Raw genomic sequence first — 22,183 nt, 5'->3', positions numbered from 1 at the left:
TGGTCTTTTTACTATGGAAATGAAGGTAAAACAATTGCACATACAGCAAAAATATTGAACTTTTATTGAAATGCATGTTTAGATACTTTGACATATTTACATTGGTCGGTCAAAAAAACAATACACCATGTTAAAATTCATAATGAAGACGGCACAACAAAACCACAGAAAATAAAAAAAGCACACTGTATTCTGAGACGAAGAGAATATATTACAGGAAATCATCTCATAAATATCCAAAGCACACAACTAATATAACAGATGAACTCATCTGTCTTAATGTCAATAAAATATAAATTTGGTCAAATGTATCTTAAAACAAGCCATTCATCTGTCTCTATGAAAACCCAAAAATATAGAAAGGCCACTGGCAAATTTCACCTCCTTTTTCCTCAAATGTTACTTTGTCAGTTGGCATTTACGAAGTGTTTTGCGTAAACGTACATATTTTCTGTAAAAGAATGTTTCTACACAAGGCCAAAGCGAATCCAGACAAATGACGCGCCATGTATTTCAGTTTCACTACTGGTTTAGAGTCAGCTATACGAAACAACTTTGTTCAGTCATATATAAAGGCTGAGGCTGATCAAATCTCGCAATTGGAAGTTTCGAGCATCACTTAAATTCACCAGTTTCCGTCAACAACACAATTCAAGCTGGGGAAGGCACCATTGATTCTAAGTGGTATAAAGAAAACAGGCATCAGCATAAACATGAACATAAAGAAACTTGAAAGCTGTACCACAATCGTTCTAATGCAATGTTTGTTTGTCAAAGTCTGAAACTGAACTCCATTAAGGCCATTCACGTGGAAATCCGTACAACCATGCGTAATTCTCCTTAAAAAGGTCACTGGGCCTCAAGAACGACAAGCGAATTTCAAGAATTCCAAAGAAAGTTTTACAAATTATTTTGCTTAAATTTTTATACGAACAGTTTCTACTCATGGTCTTGTAATGAGTTTTACACACAATTTTCATAAATCGTTATAAATTATTTTATGAACGATTTACAGAAATTTGTTCAGCAAGAATTCTAACAAATGGTTTTACGTCTGATTTATGCAAATTTTGTTTCGCTCAAAATATTGCAAGTTTTACGAAGGATTTACACGAACGTTTAGCGGAAATTCTAAAGAATGGTTACCAACGACTTGGATAGATTTTTTTTAAAGAACCCCCCACACACAATTTTACGGAGGTTTTTCAAACAATTTACATACGTTTGTTTTATGTGAATTCTTGCAGTTTTAGGAAACGATTTCCACCATTTTTTTTCAAGTAAGTTCGATAAGTTTGTTCTGCGTGAATTCTTGCAAATGTAAGTGATTTACACAAAAAAGTTTCCCGTGTCAAATTTTTTTACGAATGTTTTACGAACGAGTTTGATCTACATGAATTCTTGCAAAGTTTTGAGAAATGATTTCCACGATTTTTTTTTTTAATGGTGTAAATTCTTGCGGATAGTTTTACAAGCGATTCTCACCAATTCGTTCTGCTTGTGTTCATGATTGACGCCTGTTGTTTGTATGTATGCAAGTATGTTCTCGCTAGGCCCTTCTGATAGGGGAACACACTGTGTTCGGAAACATTCCTGACCGGGTTAATGTCCCTGAGTGAGTTATGGTAAATGAACTAGAAGAGCAACGTAAAAAGAAAAGAAAAAGGCAAAAAAAACAAAGAATAAAAAGAATAAATACAAGCCATTGCAATAGTGCCTTTGGACAGAACCATCGTTAAATATATGTTCTTCTATATACATTTCTTTTAAAAAGTGGTGCTCTATTCATGATACAACAGCGACGCCCAGACTTAATCATCGAGACGCCTTCCTGCAGAGTTCACACACCTGTCTGTCATTTTCATTTGCTTAATTAGCAAGTTCAGAACTCTGCAGGAAGGCAGAGCTCTAGGTGCAAGACTGTGCAAGCCTCCGATATAGCTTTATGTTTCAATAAATGACAGCCTCCATGCGCAGTTCGTTTCTCAACGGTTAGGGGGTGTGGCTAATCCGGCCACATTAAAACACCCAATCACACGTTAGTGTCCTGTAGGAGGGGCTCTTTGGCCTCTCCGGGTGGGTGGGGGCTGTGCGAGTGCCCGTGGGGTGATGTGGGCTTCTTCCAGCTGCCCGCACGAGTGCCCATATGGGGGTGTTCGGGAATAAAAAGAGCCACCAGGAGCGCAAGCAGCACAGAACACGCGCCGAAGAGGAACGGTGGTCCTGGGATTATTGCACTCTGTGAGGGGAGCACATGATGTGAGAACAAGGTTAACACATTGGCAAGATCTTTTCCCAAAACAGTCTATGAAGGCCTGTTTATTTTGAGAGTAACAAAAAATATACAATTATTACAATTTACACAAATTGTTTTTTGCACAAATTCTTACGAATGGTTCTACTTAAAGTTAACAGCAAACTCATTCTGCTTGTATTCTTGCAAATAGTTTTACAAACCATTTATTCATTTCGACTTAAGAATTTTAAGATCTTTTACGAGCAATTAACACAAATTAATACTGAATTCCTTCAGGTATTAAATTAAAATTCAACCATTTTTCAGGTATAAAATTTGTTTCAGATAATAAAAAAATTCTGCAAATTTGCACATATCGGTTTTGCTCAAATTCCTACGACTGTTTCACTTAGCATTTGTTCTGCTTAAATACTTGCAAATAGTTTTATGAACTAATTCTTCTTGACTTCTTAAGAATGGTTTTAAAAGCGATTTACACAAATTGATAATCCACAATTCCAGATGTTTTCAGAGAATAATGACAATTTTGCAAATTTTACTAATAATTTTCCCAAATTGGTCCTACTCAATTTCTAGCAAAGAGATGTATGGTTATAACTTGTTGAATTTTTACAAATAGTTTTATACAATTATTTACATTTATTTTAGTTTTAGTACTTTTTAAAAATGGTTTTACAAGCAATTTTCTCAATTTTTACCTGACAATTTTTCAGGTATTTAACTTGTTTCAAAAATTAAACAAATATTCTGGACATTTACAGACAATTGACAAATTCTTACGAAACAACAAGAAACTTGTTCTGCTTGAATTCTTGCAAATCGTTTTACAAACTATTTAAATTTATTCCTCTTGATTTAAAAATAGTTTACACAAATTTGTTCTGCTTAAATCCCTGAAAAGTTTTACAAGCTATTTATCCTTCTTGACTTCTTAAAGATAGTTTTATGAGCGATTTACACAAATTAAGACTGCACAACTCCTTCAAGTATCCAAATATGTTCAGAGAATAACAACAATTCTGCAAATTTTACAAAATGAAAAATGTATATTAATATACTCAAAATCTTAAAAATGGTTCTATGATATAAACAGTTAACAACAAACTTGTTCTGCTTGAATTTTTGCAAATAGTTTTGCAAACTATTTAAATTTATTTAGCTTGACTTAAGAATGGCTTTACGAGCATTTACACAAAATGGAACAGTTTTTCAAGGATATTACTTATTTTAGATAACAAAAATTCAGCAAATTTAAAACCTTACGCATGGTAATACGAACAATTAACAACAAACTCGTTCTGCTTGAATTCTTGCAAATGGTGACTTGTGGCTGCTAATTTTTGTTTTTAATTGCCATTCTTTCAGGTATCCAACTTCTTTCTTCTTTTAGAGAACTGTGAAAATTGTGTAATGTGACGGAAAATTGTTTGCAAGTATTTTATACTTGAGTGCTGCTTAGCTGCATTGTACTGCATTTTAACTTCAGCAACTATTATTAAAAAAATATATATATATTTAACAATTCAAAAAAACGGAAAACAACATTAACATCATACAACATAATTCAGTAAAATGAAAATGTGGGGTGATTAACCTGTTGGTGGTAATCCTGGTGATGCGGTATATCCGGGTCTTTCTCTGGAGCTTGGTCCAACTCGACGTGAAAGATGTAGAAGATGAAACCGTAGAGGGCCGGACCCAGACCACTACACAGCCCACGAATTCCCGTAACCATACCCTGACCCACGCCTACAGAAACAAGAGCTTTAGCAGTCGGCCTCAAATAATAAGTAACTTCACTTCAAGAAAACCTGCCTTGTTGATCCGGATCGGCTGTGCGGGAAATCAGGGCGCTAACAGCAGGGAACGTGATACTAGACATGGCGGCAACGGCTCCAGCTGCCCACATCATCCTGGAAGTTAGGAACGATGGACATTTCTTTAGTAAAGACTCATTAACTGTTTACATTATTCTTAATATAGCTAAAAATATTAACTATTTATGCCATTATTCACTTTAAAAACTCACTACTCAATTTTATAATTTAACACTGAGGCTTTTGGTCTTACCATGGCTCAGATCCGAACCCGTACCAGGCGAGTTGCAGAATCTGAAATCCCAGGCCCAGCAAAATTGTGTTCTTGTTCCCGATGGAACGCATGAGTAAACTTAATACTACAGTCTGAAGGTGAAAAAAAGTCACATTCAACATCATCCCTATTATAAAATCACGAAGTAAATATCCTTTATTAGAATGTGTCCCACTGACCTGTGCAACAATAGACAGCAAACCTAGAACAGCGATGAAAGCTGCAACACTTTCAGGGGAAAATCCCATTATCTGGACAAAAACAATAAAACTTTACAGTCCTGTTTGTTATCTGGATTTCAATAAAACAGACCTGACCCACTAAACACAATCAATTGTAAACCGAGTTATAGATTAACCACAGAGATAAGCGTAATCTCTCCATTGACGAACCTGTTGCAGATACAGGAAGAAGCTTGAGTATTGTCCAGCTTCAGGCAGATTTGACAGGAACACTGTTATGCAGATGAGCAGAACCGTTGAGTCTTGACCCACCTTCCTCAGAGACTGCAGAGAGAAAGAGATTCTCCTTCATATCCAAACTGTGTGAATGGAACTGTGTGTTAAACACCGTTTTTTTTTTTATCGTAAAAAAATGTTTACTCCTATTTTTACATTTCTAACACCCATTTAAAATCATAATTACATCTTACACTGTCAAAGTAACCTTTTAAACTATTACAATACATTTAAAATGACTTAGAGTTTTTAGAGTTTAATAGCAACCATTTATCAGTTTTTTGGCTTATGTAATATTAAAAAAAACAAGATGAATAAAGTTCGTTCGGACAAACTTTGATGTTGGCTTGACAAAGCCGTATGAAAGTTTTATAAGCTTTAAATTTTGTGAAGTGAAAAAAGAAAGCATGAATTAACATTTTAACACAATACTAGCATGAATTAGCATGTTTTAACATATTACAATACATTTAGTATTGTAGTAGGGATGCAGTGATAGGAAAATTTTGGCCGAAACAGATATTTATTTATATTTAAAAATCTAAATACAACTTTATATAATTTTTGAGAGTCTGATTGAAAAAACAAAAGTTTCACCATTAAATCCATGACCCAAGCACAAATTTATTATATATTTTTATGTAGTCTATATGACAGACTTGCGCTGCACGTTGCACTTAACTGTAAAAGTGATTCCAATCATATTTCAAGCAAATCAAAACAGCTATGTAGACAAGTGCACATCTGAAGTGTCTCAGCTGAAGGAAATAATTATTATAAAACATTATTTATCCACATTGACATATCAGCCAAGTTTTCTAACTGGGCCGATAAAAATTTAAATGAACATATATCGGCTGATATGGATATGTTGGCCGATATATTGTGCATCCCTAGTTGCTAGCATGTTCTAACATGTTGTTAGCATGAATTACCATGTTGGTAGCATGTTCTCAGCTAGTTGCTAGGATTTGGTATTGATAGATACGTAGTGGAGGATGCTTAAATACGCTATTAGAGTGATTGTTTTAATGTCCAATCCCCTATTCCTATTTTTAGGAAAACCATAAGATGGATCAGTTAGAAAACTCATAGCAACCCAAGAACTGACCAGAGTTTGGAGGTTGTAGCTTGAAAGCACTAGGAGAAGATACTGTTAAATGTTGGCTCAGAAGAATACGCTTAAATAGTAGATCATAATTATAAAAATCAGCATCAGGTAGAATTTTAATATCGACGCATTCCTATTTATAAAGGTATCACAACCATGACACATTTGCATTTGCTTTGAGATAAGATTTAACAGATCTGTGTCTTCTGAAGTTGACTAATACAGAGGTTTGAAACTTTCACAGGCTTTGCAGGAACTCTTCAAAGAAAACATGTGAAAACGGCCTTTTATGACATGCGTAAGCCGCCTACAGATATGATGCAGCTTTAAAAACTCCATCACGTCAACACCTCAAACTGAGGATGTTGAAATGGGTGTTAAAAATACTTCCCTACTGAAAACCATACAGGATATGAGTGAAGCGTTGTGCCACCAGCTCTTCGTAAAAATAAAAAATAGCCGTTTCCAGTAACACTCATGCTGCATATACGGCATTTGCAGTGCATTTAGCATCTGTAATAAACTCCAATTGAAACCGATTGTGATATTGTACCACGCAAAGAGCAAAGAGGTCAAATCTACTTACAGCAAAGGGGTCAGCTTGTTCCCATGAGATGGGGGCGCCCCAGGATGCCGGCCTCATCTTTTCCGGAAGTGACTCGGGGACGGCCACCAGGATAAAGCAGATGTCCAGCATGGCGATGGCAGAAGCCAGAACCACTACCAGACTGTCTCCATAGACCTGACTCAGATACGCGCCGAGGGCCGGGCTGATCACAAGACTCGCCGCAAACGTGGCAGAGACCTTTCAGAAAAAGCACAGTCATGTAAATGCAAAAAAAAAAAAGAGAGAGATAACGATGTGTTGATCGGTTATACGCACCATGCCGTAAGCCATACTGCGCTCATGCTCTTGAGTGATGTCGGCCACATAGGCGAATATGACCGAGAAGGTCACAGCAAACACTCCGGATACAGAGATGACAGCAAAGTACCACCTGAATCATTAGAGGAATGTGCATGTGCGTTACTAAATAGACAGATATATCGATGAGACTGATATTTGGGCTTTTTAAGATGATGTTTTACTATATTAACCTTATGAATATTACACTCAATATATTGTGTATTACAATAAAAACTGTGAATTTTACATTTTTAAAAATAATTCTCCTTAATACAGAAGATAAAGAATAATTACAATTTTTTTTTAATATTAGTTAAATTAGTTTATATTAAATTATTTTTAAATTATTGAAATTACTAAAAGTAAAACTGAAATAAAAATAAATTAAAGACAACCTGAAATATAAAAAAACTAATAAAAATTAAAAAGCATATTTTGTGTATACCTTGTTTGCTCCTTTTTAAATTAAATTAAAAACTGAAATAATTACAAAATTAAGATTAGAGAAAATAAGTTTAATATTTTTTTAATGAAATACTAAAATTACTAATAGATTACTAATAGTAAAACTGAAATACAAATAGATTAAAGCTTAACTGAAATAAAATATAAATGACAAAGCATGTAAATAAAAACTAATAACATTTTGAAACTGAAAATATAAAAAATATGAAAAAATATTAGCATAGTACATAAATAAAACAAAATTAACAAATTCAAGAGATTCCTTGACAAATACATACAGATAGTTAAATCTTGTTAACCCTTAAAGACCTAGAACATTTTTGGGGCGCCTGATGTGCCTCTACTTTTCTTTGTTTTTCTCCCCCATTCTAGCAGTTAGCATCAAGTGCTATATATCATTTTAAACAGGAGAACCTGAAGTTTCCATCTAGCTCATTTGAGGTCCCAATTTTACATTTATTTATTCTGAGAATGGATTCAATTAATATAATTTCAAGAAAAATGGCAGCAAAAATGTGATGTTTTTACTGTGAACTCGAACAGAACTTCATGAAGTTTGGATTTTTTTCCTTTAGAAAGTTAGACTTGGTTGTTTTACACTTCCAGATGAAAGTTTGTCTACATGTAACAATCCCTCAGCAAGTTATAGCCATTTATTATAACATTATTCTAGGCGTTTCTAGGTTTTTGAGTGAAAACAGGTGTATTTTATTGACTGATAATGTGTCCTAAAAAGTTCAATTAATAAAGTAAATAGAAAGATTGTTATATAATAACAACACTGAAACAAACATTTTTCTTCAGAGAAATATATTATAATTTGGGCATGAAAAACAAACGCAAACAATACATCAAGTTGTGACAAGAAACCGTGAAATAAAATATACTGAGGCTACTTTTACATGTGGGCGGCTATTTTCATAAACGGACATTTCAACTTCTCTGCACATAATCTTCTCAAACACAAATTGAGGAAAATATAATAGTGATTCGTGGTTCAAAAGACCAAACACTGTGTTTATTGGTTGAGTTGATGAAAGTTTCAACGAATCTGGGCACAGGGGGGTGGGACTAATAAAAAAAAAAAATTCTGTTTGGCTCAGGGGAACAACCCACGTGTGCTTCTTGGACAAATCAATGCTGCATATTTTGATGACGCATCCACGCTGACTATGGAGCCTCTGACTGATCAATCGCGAAACATATTATACCTATGGGAAGCGGAGATTCTCCTCTTTACTGTGCAGTTTACAGCATACAGATTGGATCAGCGATTAAAAAGTTATTAAACATTTTAGAACGATAGTTATTTTTAGCCGCGGGCGGCTGTCTCTGTCGTTAAGGGTTAACTTAAACATGAAATTAAACATTGCAATTTTTTATTTATTTAATGAAAAAAAAATTACATTAAAATGTAATGTATGAATGTAATATTATGTATACAAAAAAATAAATGGAAACACTTTACATTAAGGTTTCATTAGTTAACTATACAAGTTAACATGAACTAACATCTGCAGCATTTTTTAACCTTAGTTAATGTTACTATTTTATACATTATGATGATCAAAAATTGTATTTGTTAATATAAGTTAATGCACTGTGAACTAACATAAACAATCAATGAACACTTGCAAATGCTTCGGATTTTAACAAATGAAACTTTATTGTAACATGATTACCAAATAAATACACATATTATTTAGTTTCATGTCCAAAAAAAGAGAAAGGTAACATACCATGGGCTGATCTTCATTAAAGGAATTGGAGCACACGTGAAGAACACCGTGAGCAAAAGAAAGGACTTCCTTCCCCACACGTCTGACAGAGCACCAATCAGAGGAGCGCTCAGAAACGACAGCAGGCCCTGCCAACAAAAGCATGCAGTTGATGAATTATGAACTTGACTGATTAATAGATCTATTACAGGAAGAAGTTAAAGATGATACCTTAACCCCCTGAATCAGGCCATTCATGAGAAACGTGTGTTTCGGGAATGTATCACGAAGAGCCTGCCAAACAAAACAACATTGGTTATGACGCCCATACATGTGCATTATGAACATGATCATATTACGCTAAATAATAACAGGGGCATACACAGGGTTTCTAAGTCACTTGATATGAAAATAAAATCTTGCTTTCTTCACAAAAAAACAAGTTTATTTCTGATTTTTTTTAAACAACTTACTACCAAAGTAGGTGCAGTCAGCAAACCCCAAGCGAAGAACTCCAGAAATATGACGATAACTGCGTGATAAACGCTAGGGGCACCGAAGCCCTGAGGCTGGAAATAGAAGAACCAGAGATGGTGAAGAAACAAACCATCATTACTCATCGTCAAAGCTTTGGTTTGGGTTTTGACAGCAGATGAGGTCTGTTTGTGGCCTAATCCTTCAAATGAGATTATAATGCAATTTTTTTAAAGGTGGCAACCAGTGCCGATTCTGGCTTATTTGGTGCTGTAGTTAAGATTAAACTTATCCAATAAGCATCTTAAATAGTAAACAACAACTTGAGGAACTAGGTTCCAATTTGGACCTAATATAGACTACAATTTTAATAAAACAAACAAAATAGCCAGTGAACAGGACAAAAATTCTCTTTTTGCTCACTTTTTTTTTTTGTGTGTGTATTTCAGACAAACCCATTGACCCTTACAAAGTTTATCAATAAATAGCCTATTAGAAGAAATCACAGTATTCTAAGAGTACATTTACAAGTCAATGATGTACTAAAATAAGACCAATTTTTTGTCTTTTTGTAAAGAAAGAAACTACGCAGTACGCACCTTGAGACTAAAAACATAATATGTATGTGGCACGTAGTTTATACGAAGGTACAATAAGATGGTATCGTATTTGTAAACCATTTTTTCTCCCCATAAGTTTCTGTTCAGGCCCCCTAAACGGCGTCGTCATGTTTGAACAACCAAAATGCATGGTTTTCAGTTGAAACGTTGTCGTGTAAATGGCCCCTACAACTATTAAAAATAGTTTTTAGTAATTCGAATAAAGTGGAAATAAAACAATAATAATATAAGATGGAAAACTTGCAAAAAAATTAGAAATGCTGCTTTAAACGAAATGAAATAAAACAAGCTTACGTTGAAGAGCTACGATTATGAAATCAAATTGAGATTTAAAAAACAAAACAAAACTACATATCAAAATTAGTAAACCTTAAACACTAAAATAACACTTTCAATAGTTACATTTCATGACAAATACATTCAGATATCCAATAGACATCTGAAAGACTATCAAATTAAATGAAAAATATTAAGTTTCACATATCTACCCTTACAAATAATACCGTGGAGGTACTATGACAATAACGTTGCGCTTTGTTACACTCATTGCCTAACGTTACCATATTAATTTGCCATGTTATTTACCTCAAAAATAGCATGAAATTATCATGGTACCAAGCAAAAAACGTGGTAAATCTATGCCTAACAATGCTAAGAGAACTGTATTGTATTGCTACTTTGTTTGAACTTCATCATAATAGTGGAACATAAATAAGCCTTCTCCTATTTATGTGTTATGTTATTAAAAAGTAGCCGAGAAAATTATTTTATTTACAACCGTTAGTTCTGGCCATATTTAAACCCATCTAATGTGTCATCAAACCACCTGAACATTAATATATTCCCTTAAATAGTAATTTAAAACGTTCATTCTAAGATTTATGCGTGCTGCTATAATTTATTGTCGATTACAGGAAGTACATGCTGATGTGCCATGGTGAATGACAGATTTGAAGTTTCACTCCTTCAATATATTCTCCAACGCATTTTTTCTTTCAAACATTAACATAATAATACTGTATATGTATACTTACGAACGAAACCTTCGTGTTTAAGTGTTTATTGAGGTTAAATCCAACAGACACTCACCGTTCCTCCATCCTTGATGATGATTTTCTTCGCCAGTAACAAACTGCGATTCACTCGCTTCTTCTTTTTCTGGGTCATATTATCATCCTAGTTCTTCGCACTAGGTTAAAATCGGGTTCGTTTTAACGTAAACGCGTGTGCATGGATGCGGAGCGGGATATAGAGGAGGGAAAAGGGGGGAATTGTAGGAATTTTAGTTTGTTTTCCGTCCATTCAGTTTTGCATCATGTACACAGCCGCAGCCATCTTCCCGAAGAGAGACGCATGGTGTGCGTGATGACGTCGCCATCATTCGATTCCGCCTGGCCACGCCCGCACACGTGGTCAAAACACGAATATAAAAAAGCCACTAAAGCCAACGTATTAACAAATCCACCCCGTGCGGGTCAACATGACGACACCCTCTAAAATTATCCTTACTTTTTCTTTGTCGAGAAAGGTTTTTTTTTTTTCATTTTGATTTTTTTAAATGAATTTTATTTACCTTTAAATTACTAGATTTTATCAACAAAGAATAAATAAATAATAATTTAAGCACATTCTTCACAGTCTTCCAACTTCAATTCAAAACAACTAATAATTTCATGCATAACCCTTTTGCAGTTTTTTTTTTTACCACACCAACACACCTACAACACAAAACAGTTAATTTCATGCTCAAAATCACACATTGACATTGTAAACTAAACTGCAACACTAATTTTCAAAATACAATAATACACTAACTAACACAATACACCATGTCTGCCAAAACCCTAACTCATGTTCTCTTCCAACAGGAACATCATAGCACAATGTCATAAAAACACTACCAGTAGATGGAATTACAGAAACTGCATTATTTATGTCATGTTTATTGATCATATATTGTGTCATTTGAAGCCTTTTCACATTTTTGTTTTGTTGGGTTTAGTAAATGCACTTTTGCTGCAGAAATTCAATACAAAAAATGAATGACCCATCTCGGAGAAGATTTATGGGATGCCTCGAAAAAAATTGCGCATTCGTGGTTCAAGTGCGACAAAAATTTTTAATTAAAAAAGCGATTTTGGGTCAAAATGACCAGAGGGAAGGATGAGGGTTAAATTGACCTACATTTATCATGTTATTTTTCTATTATCCCTTTAACTTTAGATTTTTAGCTTAATTTAATATTTTCTCTTTTTTATTTTATTGTAAGTACACGAAAATAACACTAATAATACTATATGTATCATGTTTAACCAGAAATCAGAACTGCATGTCTTAATTATTTATTTGCATTTGATCAACTTTCCCTACGTCCAAAACCGCATAAAGAGGTACTACTTTTGAATTCTACATAGCATGAGTATGTGTAGTATGACAGGACATAGTAAAACCACCATGTTTTTACGGTCCCATGACCTAGCAGTATCGTTTTGTTGTTTCACTTCCATTCATAAACCCTCTCCCGAGGCCTCATGGGATACTAAAGTGTCCATTGATTGTGCAATTCAGAATTTCAACCGAACTAGTGATCATCTGGGGGCTTTTCCTTTTTTCCTAGTATGTGAAGCAGTTTTAACTACACGACAGACAACTCACAAGTTTTGGATGTATCTGGTGTGCATGCCTATTAAATCACAAATGCAAAACCATGTTAACAAATTTTATTTTGCATTGAACCAAAGCATGTTTGATGGTTCTGCAGTACCATGCACACGGGAATCTTAATTCAGTCCCAATGACGAATCCCTGTTGAAGATTTGGGATATCAGAAATATTCACAGGTCAAATGTGCCTCACTTTCCTTTACAACATATTCATTTTTACAAGCTATAATGAAAACAAAAAACAACAGACCACAGCACACAAATACCACATTACAGTTTCTGTTATGTAGAAGCAATAAATAATAAATATGTAATGAACAACTACATTTTTAGGTCCACTAATGCAATACCGCTATCCTTTAATGACCACCTTTTCTCTGCAGTCTCAGGAAATTCTTTTATTGCGAGGACTAAACTACTGCCTGTACAAATCTGGCACCTACTTATAATAAAAAACAAAATGTATAGATAGGACAGGCATCCAATACTGCAACCATTCTCTATTTTTGAGCATCTAAAACCATATAGTGAGTCATTCACATGTAAACATGCTACATTCAGCGGGTATGTGCCATCTGCTGGTGTGAACACTTCACTCAATGATAAAACAAACAAACAAACCAAAATGAGAAATACCGTTTTCTTTTCTGAGATGTTCTTGTGGGATTGAAGACTCCAGTTTCCTGCCAAGCACATTTGAGATGGAGGGTTATATATGTCATGATAATGATTTTTGGCATTATGTGATTTTCTGCTGTTACAGGAAACCAGGGCAGTCGTATTCTAAGAACACTCAGACAGGAAACCATGGCAACCTTATTACAGGAACAGCCCAAGACCGGAAAACATGGCAGCTGAGTTAAAGGAACAATCCTCAGAGTGAAAACCATGGGAACCATGTTATTGGAGGAACTGTCAGACTGGAAACCATGGCAACTGTGTTATAAGAACAACTGTCAGACTGAAAACCATGGCAACGGATTTACAGAAACATTTCTCAGTCTGAAAACCATGGCAACCATATTACAGGAACAACTGTCAGACTGGAAACCATGGCAACTGATTTATAGGAACATTTCTCAGTCTGAAAACCATGGCACCTATATTACAGAAACAACTGTCAGACTGGAAACCATGGCAACTGATTTATAGGAACAATTCTCAACCTGAAAACCATGGCACCCATATTACAGGAACAACTGTCAGACTGGAAACCATGGCAACTGATTTACAGGAACATTTCTCAGTCTAAAAACCATGGCAACCATGATACAGGAAGAACTGTCAGACTGGAAACCATGGCAACCGATTTACAGGAACATTTCTCAGCTTGAAACACATGGCAACTGTATTAAAGGAACAACTGTAAGACTGGAAACCATGACAACTGATTTACAGGAACATCCCTTCGACTGGACACCATGGCAACCATATGTTACAGGAAAAACCCTAAAATAAGAAATGATGACAAAAGTGTTACAGAATAACTCAGGAAACCATGATGACAGCTGAGTTTCAGTAACAACCCTCAGAAAGGGAACCATAGCAACTGTGTTGTAGGAATTTCACTCAGACCGGTGACCGTGGTAACCATAGGTTAAGATAAGAAACTACGGCAACTATGTTCTAGGAACAGCCTGAGACTGATGCAATTGACATGTTACAGGAAACCCATCAGTTTGGAAATCATGGCAACTATATCTTACTGGAAAAAACCTAAGATAAGAAACCATGACAACAACTTTACAGAATAACTCTCAGACATGTCACTGGAGTAACTGTCAGACTGGAAACCATGGCAACTGTATAGGAACAATTTGTCAGACTGGATATCATGCCAACAGCGTTACAGAACAACCTTCAGAAAGGAAACCATGTCAACTGTATTACAGGAACATCCGTCAGACCAGAAACCATGGCGACAGCATTAAGGAATAAATCTCAGTCTGGAAACCATGACGACTGTGTTACAGGAACACCCCTCAGACTGGAAACCATGACAACTGCATAACACAACACCCCTCTGCAACTGCAACCATGGCAACTGCATTACAGAGCAACCCTGTAAATAACAAACGAAATCCATGGCAACAGTGTAGAAACCTGAAAAAACAATCTACAAATGAAGCTTTACTATATTAATCCTGCATAAGACGTGTGTGTATGTTTGATATATATTAACAACAGGGAAATTATAAGCAGTGAGTTGATGTGGATGGACAGATGCGTGACAGAACGTTCCGGTGTTGTGTAAGGTTTCAGGACTGGATTCAGAGCTACACAGCAGTCCTCTTCACCATTTTCTTTTCTCGCACCTCTCGTTTTCTTCCAGTAGTCTCTTCCAAAGTCTCTCACGCAATCGCTCCCGCACTCGTTGCGTCCCTCAGTCGAGCTTGCTGAGGAAGTCGAGCAGCGCGCGGTGGAACTCGCGGGGTTTGTCCATGTAACAGGCGTGTCGCGCTCCCGCCAGCTTCACCACGGTGTGATGGGGTAGCTGAATCAGGTTCTTATGTGATTGGGCGCCCAGGTTGGTGTCTAACTCCCCATATATGATCAGCGTTGGAGTCTGTCACACGAGGGAAGAGAGAGTTAAAACAAGTCAAGGAATTCCTATAAGTGTGAGACGATTAGAAAGAAAACTGGCACCTGGATGTCACGGTACTGCTGTGGGGTGATGCCACGGGTGCCTACGGGGGCGATGGGGACAAAGCCGTGCAGCTGGGCGCTGTGTCTCTGGAGGAACGGCAGGGCGTAATGGCCACTCATTGACGGGCTCAGTAACACCGGCGCTCGCACGCCCAAAGCTTCCAGAAAACGCTTCAGCAGGTCCACACGGCTCTGGTCCGACTTCACCGACTCTGAATCTGGAGAATTGCCGAAACCTGAGAAGGAGCGAGTCGGTTTAGTGACCTCCTTTATATGTAGAGCTGATTTTTTTTTGGGTTCAAATAAAAATCGTGCAGCTCTTTTTATATGTATTCAATAAATTAGCAATATGCAACATATAAAGAATATTAATCAAGGGAACCCGAGCTCATACCAGGCAGGTCGAGTGCGAGGGCCTGGTACCCGTTGGAGGCCAGTAGGCTGAGGGTGCCCAACTCTTCCCAGGTCTTAGAGGTGAAGGCCTGACCATGAAGCAGAACCATCTGCAGCCTGATAGAGATAAGATATGGCATAAGTCATACGAAATCTAAATATATGTTTGCAGAATTGACCACGTTTGAAAATTAGTTTCCATTAAAATACCACAGTTCATTATTGTTAACGTAAATAGTGACAGACCTTCCATATTGTGACATAAACAGATGATTTATGAATCATCTTTTTTGTGACAAAAATTATCACACAAAAAAAGTGCAGATCGGAGGACTTTGTTCTATCCATTAGTTGATTGGACGGATCTGAATGCGAGCTTGGGGTTTATGTGGACTAAATGATTGAAGAAGTCTGGCAAATATGTCACTAGAGAGAAGTCTGACCTTTCTGTAAAAAGTCTGTAACATTTGGATGAAATATACCCATTTAAAAAAATTAACAAGTATGGATGTTCACAATAAGATCAATAACATGCTTTTATTAAATAAATAGGGTGAATTTCCATTTTCATACTGATCTTAGTGCTGCAGTGTGTGAGCTGTGCTTCGTACATCTCTATGCTATTGACAAAAAATAATTAACCTTTTTTTGCATACAAACTTTCGCTATTGTTACCAAACCATTACAATGGAAGTCTATGGGGCAAGGTATAATTTTATTTTAAACTTTTCTTTTTTTTTCATGCAAGTTTATCCTTGTCTAAGCTAGTTACCTTGTCTAAGCTAGTCCCAAACAAAAATGCACGTTTGAGCTGTTTTAACTAAAATCAACTTTTTCTGACATATCTTAAGATATTGTGCAGTCGTGTCCTGATGGTTAGAGAGCCGGACTTATAATCCTAAGGTTGCGGGTTCGAGTCTCAGTACCGGCAGGAAATGTTAGGTGGGGGAGTGAATGAACAGCGCTCTCTTCCACTCTCATTACCCAGAACAAAGCAATGCACCTAACCCCCAATCACTGCCTGAGCACTGAGGCAAAAAATGGCTGCCCATAGTAATTATATTAGTGTGTGTGTGTGTGTGTGTGTGTGTGTGTGTGTGTGTGTGTGTGTGTGTGTGTGTGTGTGTGTGTGTGTGTACAATACTCACTGCTGTTTGTGTGCACTTGGACGGGTAAATTGCAGAGCACAAATTCAGAGGCTTGGCTACACGTCACTTCACTGTTTTGTCTGAAGATGCACACCAGTAATGTTGTTTTCAAGGGCATGTTTATAAATCTACTTAAATGTCCTAAACTAACCTAACCTAACCTGGCTTAATCTAAGCCCTGTCTGTGAAACTAGGCCTGCATCTCTGAATTGTGACTTTATTTCTCTAAATTGTGAGTTATAAAGTCTGAATTGCGTGCTGTAAAGTTGCAATTCTGACTTTTTTTACTTTACAATTGCAAGTTTGCATCTTGCAGTTCTTTCTTTCTCATAATCCTGAGTTTATTTCCCAGAATTCTGTTTCTCAAAATCGTGAAAAAATGTTATACAAACTCTTAATTGTTAGTTATAACGTCTGAATTGCAAGATATAAACTTGCCATTCTGAGGGGAAAAGACAGCTCACAATTCTTAACTTTTTTTTTTAGGATATATATTTTTTTTCATGTTGGGAAACATAACAGGGCATTCCAGGTCGTTTAAAAACAGAAGCACCGTATTCAACTTACGCAGAAAATGTAACGCCTCTCATATTAAACGCTTACGCTACATCCGACGTCATCACCTACGCTTCATGCATAAGTTAAATACAAAAGGTCTGCCAGAAGCTAGATATTTTACTTTATAATGTGTTCAATATAGATATTTTTCTTACAAAAGTCCTTTTATTTGCTTCAGAAGGGCTTTATGAACCCCACAGAGCCGTGTGGAGTACATTTATGATGGATGGATGGATGGATGGATGGATATAATTTTGAGCTTCAAACTCATTCACACCCATTATAAAGCATGGAAGCATCAAGATATGTATTAATATAACTCTGATTGTGTTTATCAGAAAGAAAAAAACTCATACACACCTAGGATGGCTTAAGGGTAAGTAAATCATGGAGTAATTTTCAACTTAAAGTGAACTCATCCTTTAAGTACAAAACATTGTGTTCACCATGTACATACTATCTAATTATTATAGTAATTGCAATGACTGGGTAATAAATAACCAGGTACTAAACCTAAAACTACCCATAAACCTAACCTTAAGCCTTATATTACCAGTAATTTCTTTGGCAAGTACACTGTAAATGCACACAAGGTAAAATAGTTCTACCAAGTGTGTTATTTGAGTGTGTAAAGCTGTCTAAATCACCCTTCATGAGTTAATAAATCACCACTTAGGAGGTAATTACTACATGTATGGCTTTACATGCATCATATGGAATGTGGAAACATTGGATAGGTCTAGAATTGTGCACTGACAAGTTTAATAATCGATTATACATCTTTATCGTTTTACTGAAACACGTACAGGCTATGGTGTTTTTATTCTGGTAAAATGCCTTACCCCATAGTGACGAAAGATTTGTATTCGTTACAAAATGAGATTTGATATTCTATTTTATAAGAGAAGCTTTACAATGCTACGTCAATTTGTACAAGTAGAAACGTGCCAGTGGCGCACATAAACTGCTGTTATCTATTATAGGCAGTTCACTACAGCTGAATTCAAATTTGAATCATAAAAAGTATAAACTCACCTGGGCAGTATCTGTCGTCCGGCGCTGTCCACGGGTAAAGCCTCCCTGAAGAAGAGCGGCGGGTCCCCGGGCAGCTGTCCGGTCCTGACCGTGATGTTGACGCTGGACGGCGGCGGCGGAGGAGAGGCGACGATCAGCCCCATCCGCTGCTGCACCTCAAGAGACGGCTCCATGCTCCCCTGCCGAATGGAGGGCAGCAGCAGATACAGCAGCACGGTGGCCAGTAACACCAGCCCCAGAACCACCAGACGGTTGCGGAAGAAATTCATTATCTGCAGGGAAACTCGTGTAATTACAACATTCACACTCGGTTTAACAAAATGACACCCATTAATCTCATTAATCACAGCAGATTAAACCCCCAGACTCCATTTTAACCGAAGAACATACAAACATGAAAATACATTAAATGCAAAATCCGAATTTATAAGATACTTGCATATTAAAACAAAGCATGCATATTTATAAATTGTAGTTAATTCATACAAGTCTGCGTCTAAATAACGTCAATCAAATAAAGTGCGCAGACGCACTGCCGCTCAAACCAACCTAACGATGTACACAGAACACAAGAGCTGTTCGCGTGTTTAGTACCTACCTAAAAAATATAAGAAATAGTATAAATATCCAATACTCGATGACTGCCTGAAAGTTTGAGATAGATCATAATTCGCACGTAGTGACAGCAAAGCAGCGTTAATGCGTCCCCGCACAATAATAGTTCCGTGTGGAAATACGTGAACTTGTACGAAGGTTCCGACGGTTTCTCGTTCCAGTGGTAGGTTTATCTTTTTTATAATTCCTCCCCCATAAATGTACCATTCAGTATAATAGATATATAAGTGTTTAGAATTGGTTAAAATAGAATTGATAATTGTTTAGGTTTAGGTTTAACAGAACTGTGGATTTTGAGGCTTGTTGAAGAGCAAGAATTTCACAACTTCTGGATGTAGTATTTCCATGCATTTCCTTCAATATAAAAGTATACTTGCGGTTACTGGAATTGTCTATTTAAAAAAAAAAACATTGATTGGAGTTAAAGATGGATGAAAAAATAAATAAAGTGAAAGTTGCATATACGTTTTGTTTGAGTTTACCCAGTTAACTGACACGTGGTACAGCGTTTTAAAGCGAACATTGAAGATATAACAACTTAAAAGCCAGGGTTTCCAATTCGCATCTGGCGTTTGGTAAACAGCACAGCTTAGTGTTAGTGTGCATTGATTATTAAGTCAGCCATATTTACAGCATCGTTTTATTATGGAGAGTGATAGAGATGCAACATTGTTAACATTAATGTTATTCTTGTATTTAGCCCTCAAGTATTCCTTACTAATTGGTCACACTCATTCTCATTGATGGTCAAATGTGACCATACACCGTAACTATTTGTTCTATATTTTAGTTCAATAATATTTACTGAATGTACTATTTGTGCAATATTTATTGTCAATTAATGACTACTTAAAATATATTTCTTCTAATATTTATATTATTTATATTACAATTTGTGTAGTAATTAAGGTTAAAATAGAGAATTACAATTCAAAGAGGTAAATTAGGGTCATTTTGTGGCTAAAAAAATAATACTGTTAATTTGTAATGCCATTACCAAGTAGGTGCCTTATGGCTCTTTAATAAATATACATGTATCTAGTTGCTCAAAAACAGTCTTGCATTTTAATAAATATTTAGATATGATCAAACACTAGATTTCTTTAAATGTGAAATTTTAAAACGTTAATAACTTATGCATCATATTAGGACTTGATTCCTAATATTTTTAATGAATAATGAGACTTATATAAGCACACACAAGTAAATATGAATGAATTAAAGCACATATAATTTGACCCAAGAAACGTTTAAAATGGTGCTTAGACAAACTCATTTTTCCTTAGTTATTATGTACAGTATGCTATATATATGAATTGATACTAAATTAAAATCGAAATAGATGACCCCCCCCCCAATAAATAAATAAAAATAAAATAAAAAATCTCACTCCAACCCTGTAAAAGCAAGGACAATAAACAGCTGTTTAATAGGTAAACAAACAAACAAACAAAATCAGTTAACACCCCCAACCCCACCCCCATGTATATGTACTCTTGTATGTGCAATGTTTTATTCTTATTAAAATTCAAAGAAAAAAGTGTACCTTTTCTTGGACATCTTTTAGAGTTGTTGCGAAAAATTATCTCATATTATTATTGCATGTTGCCACACATTTGAAAATCTATGAAGCCCTTAAGAGACATGGTAGGCAAATGAGGGGGGGGGGGGGGGGGGGGGAGCTAGAAGGGAGAAAAAAAATTACATTTCAATACTTTTGCATGCCCTCAACATACTTTGTCTTCACTTTTTGATGGAAATTATATAAATTGTTAGCCTGACAAGCCAGACCCACATCAAGATGTTTGACACTTGCGGGCAGATTAAATTTGCTGCCGCTAGGGTGCGTCTAGATTTCTAGGCTAATAAATTGTGGGGATATGGTTGAAAATCTGTTATTATTGCAACAACAAATAAAAAAGAATAATAATTGTACGAAGAAAATTTACAAAATATCTTCATGAAACATGATCTTATTATCCTAATGATTTTTGGCATAAAATAAAAATGTATTATTTTGACCCATATGTATTGTTGGCTTATTTTCACAAATATAGCTTTGGGACTTAAGACTGATTTTGTGGTCCAGCGTCACATATTTCAATGTTTTAGCGAGCAAGGGCAATGCAAAGGTTTGCACGCAAATTGAAAAAAAATTTAATTAAAATTAAAATAAAAAAGCACTAAAAAAAGTTACCACTGTATTTTGGACAGTTTTTGGACATCAACCAGTGTAATGTATAGCAGGCTTATTTAATGCTATATTAAGTACAGGATTACCATCTGATACTATTAGCCTACTATGGAACAACATTGGCAAAATGTTCAGTAGTTTGACCACCAAAGAAAACTAAGAAACTGCATAGTCAGTGTTTCCTATTGTAATGAATAAAGACAAAAATGTGCCATTGTTCAAACCAAACATTACATAATATCGCACCGATGACATATTCACTTAGACATGTGGATTCCATATTGCAGTGTGATTCCCAACAGTATGAGCCACAGATTCCAGTATTATTCACACATACCAGAAAACACACGGAAGATCCTAACGGAAAGCCCCACTGGGGGTCTGAGAAGAGGGGGAGAGACTACAAGGAGACTGGATGTCTGGTTTGAGTTATAACACAAGGCATTCTCTGTGCTGCCAGCCCATAATGTTCCCTCTGGCACCGTCCGACAGCCCCCTTAGAAGTGCAACAGGACTTAGAAAACAACAAACCAAGAAACTAGAGGAAAAGTGAACTAGTAAGAATAAGGACAAAAGGGCCAATGTTGGGCAGGTACTTTTAAAAGTAATCCAATACAATATTGTCTTACTCCTTAAAAAAGTGACTACATTGGATTACTTAGTTACTTTTTATGTAAAGTAATGCATTACATTTTGCATTTCTTTTTCTCATCTGGGTTGGGCTTAATTAATTGTTATTTAACAACAAAAAAAGTTTTGGCAAATGTTAAGGCCCTTCCACACCAAAAATGATCTGAATAAGCCTCAGGCTGAAGGAAATTTAAATTAAT

The 22,183-nt window shown here is 35.9% G+C and overlaps 2 protein-coding genes across 2 annotated transcripts; both read right to left on the bottom strand.

Annotated features, from left to right (window-relative positions):
• Positions 1-41: 41 nt before the first annotated feature.
• Positions 42-11,468, bottom strand: mfsd14a1 (major facilitator superfamily domain containing 14A 1). The gene is made up of 12 exons (XM_067415652.1): positions 11,191-11,468; positions 9,481-9,576; positions 9,239-9,301; positions 9,029-9,156; positions 6,801-6,915; positions 6,504-6,722; positions 4,741-4,854; positions 4,528-4,599; positions 4,328-4,440; positions 4,073-4,170; positions 3,852-4,006; positions 42-2,239 (listed from the first exon to the last, which is right to left on the bottom strand). The coding sequence occupies exons 1-12, from the start codon at positions 11,266-11,268 to the stop codon at positions 2,033-2,035; spliced, it is 1,458 nt and encodes a 485-aa protein (XP_067271753.1). The 5' UTR covers positions 11,269-11,468; the 3' UTR covers positions 42-2,032.
• A 1,340-nt stretch (positions 11,469-12,808) lies between these two features.
• abhd14a (abhydrolase domain containing 14A) lies at positions 12,809-19,297 on the bottom strand. Its single transcript, XM_067415651.1, has 5 exons — positions 19,143-19,297; positions 18,545-18,816; positions 15,805-15,920; positions 15,411-15,646; positions 12,809-15,330 (listed from the first exon to the last, which is right to left on the bottom strand). Exons 2-5 carry the CDS (start codon positions 18,811-18,813, stop codon positions 15,148-15,150), a joined length of 804 nt encoding a protein of 267 aa, XP_067271752.1. The 5' UTR covers positions 18,814-18,816; positions 19,143-19,297; the 3' UTR covers positions 12,809-15,147.
• Between the last annotated feature and the right edge of the window lie 2,886 nt (positions 19,298-22,183).

The sequence above is a fragment of the Pseudorasbora parva genome, chromosome 14, assembly GCF_024679245.1.
Source record: "Pseudorasbora parva isolate DD20220531a chromosome 14, ASM2467924v1, whole genome shotgun sequence".
Taxonomy (NCBI): domain Eukaryota; kingdom Metazoa; phylum Chordata; class Actinopteri; order Cypriniformes; family Gobionidae; genus Pseudorasbora; species Pseudorasbora parva.
Note: the sequence above shows the minus strand (reverse complement) of the source record. Positions and strands in the feature narration are given on the sequence as shown.

Bases quoted from the DNA above. Each gene is read 5' to 3' on its own strand.
- abhd14a (XM_067415651.1), bottom strand. From the start codon at position 18,813: ATGAATTTCTTCCGCAACCGTCTGGTGGTTCTGGGGCTGGTGTTACTG. The intron at 15,647-15,804 runs GTATGAGCTCGG...GCTCCTTCTCAG, and splicing joins CCTCGCACTCGACCTGCCTG to GTTTCGGCAATTCTCCAGAT. The intron at 15,331-15,410 runs GTGCCAGTTTTC...CTCGTGTGACAG, and splicing joins AGCAGTACCGTGACATCCAG to ACTCCAACGCTGATCATATA.
- mfsd14a1 (XM_067415652.1), bottom strand. From the start codon at position 11,268: ATGACCCAGAAAAAGAAGAAGCGAGTGAATCGCAGTTTGTTACTGGCG. The intron at 4,855-6,503 runs GTAAGTAGATTT...TTCTCTCTGCAG, and splicing joins AACAAGCTGACCCCTTTGCT to TCTCTGAGGAAGGTGGGTCA. The intron at 4,600-4,740 runs GTTCGTCAATGG...GTTTTTGTCCAG, and splicing joins TCTTCCTGTATCTGCAACAG to ATAATGGGATTTTCCCCTGA.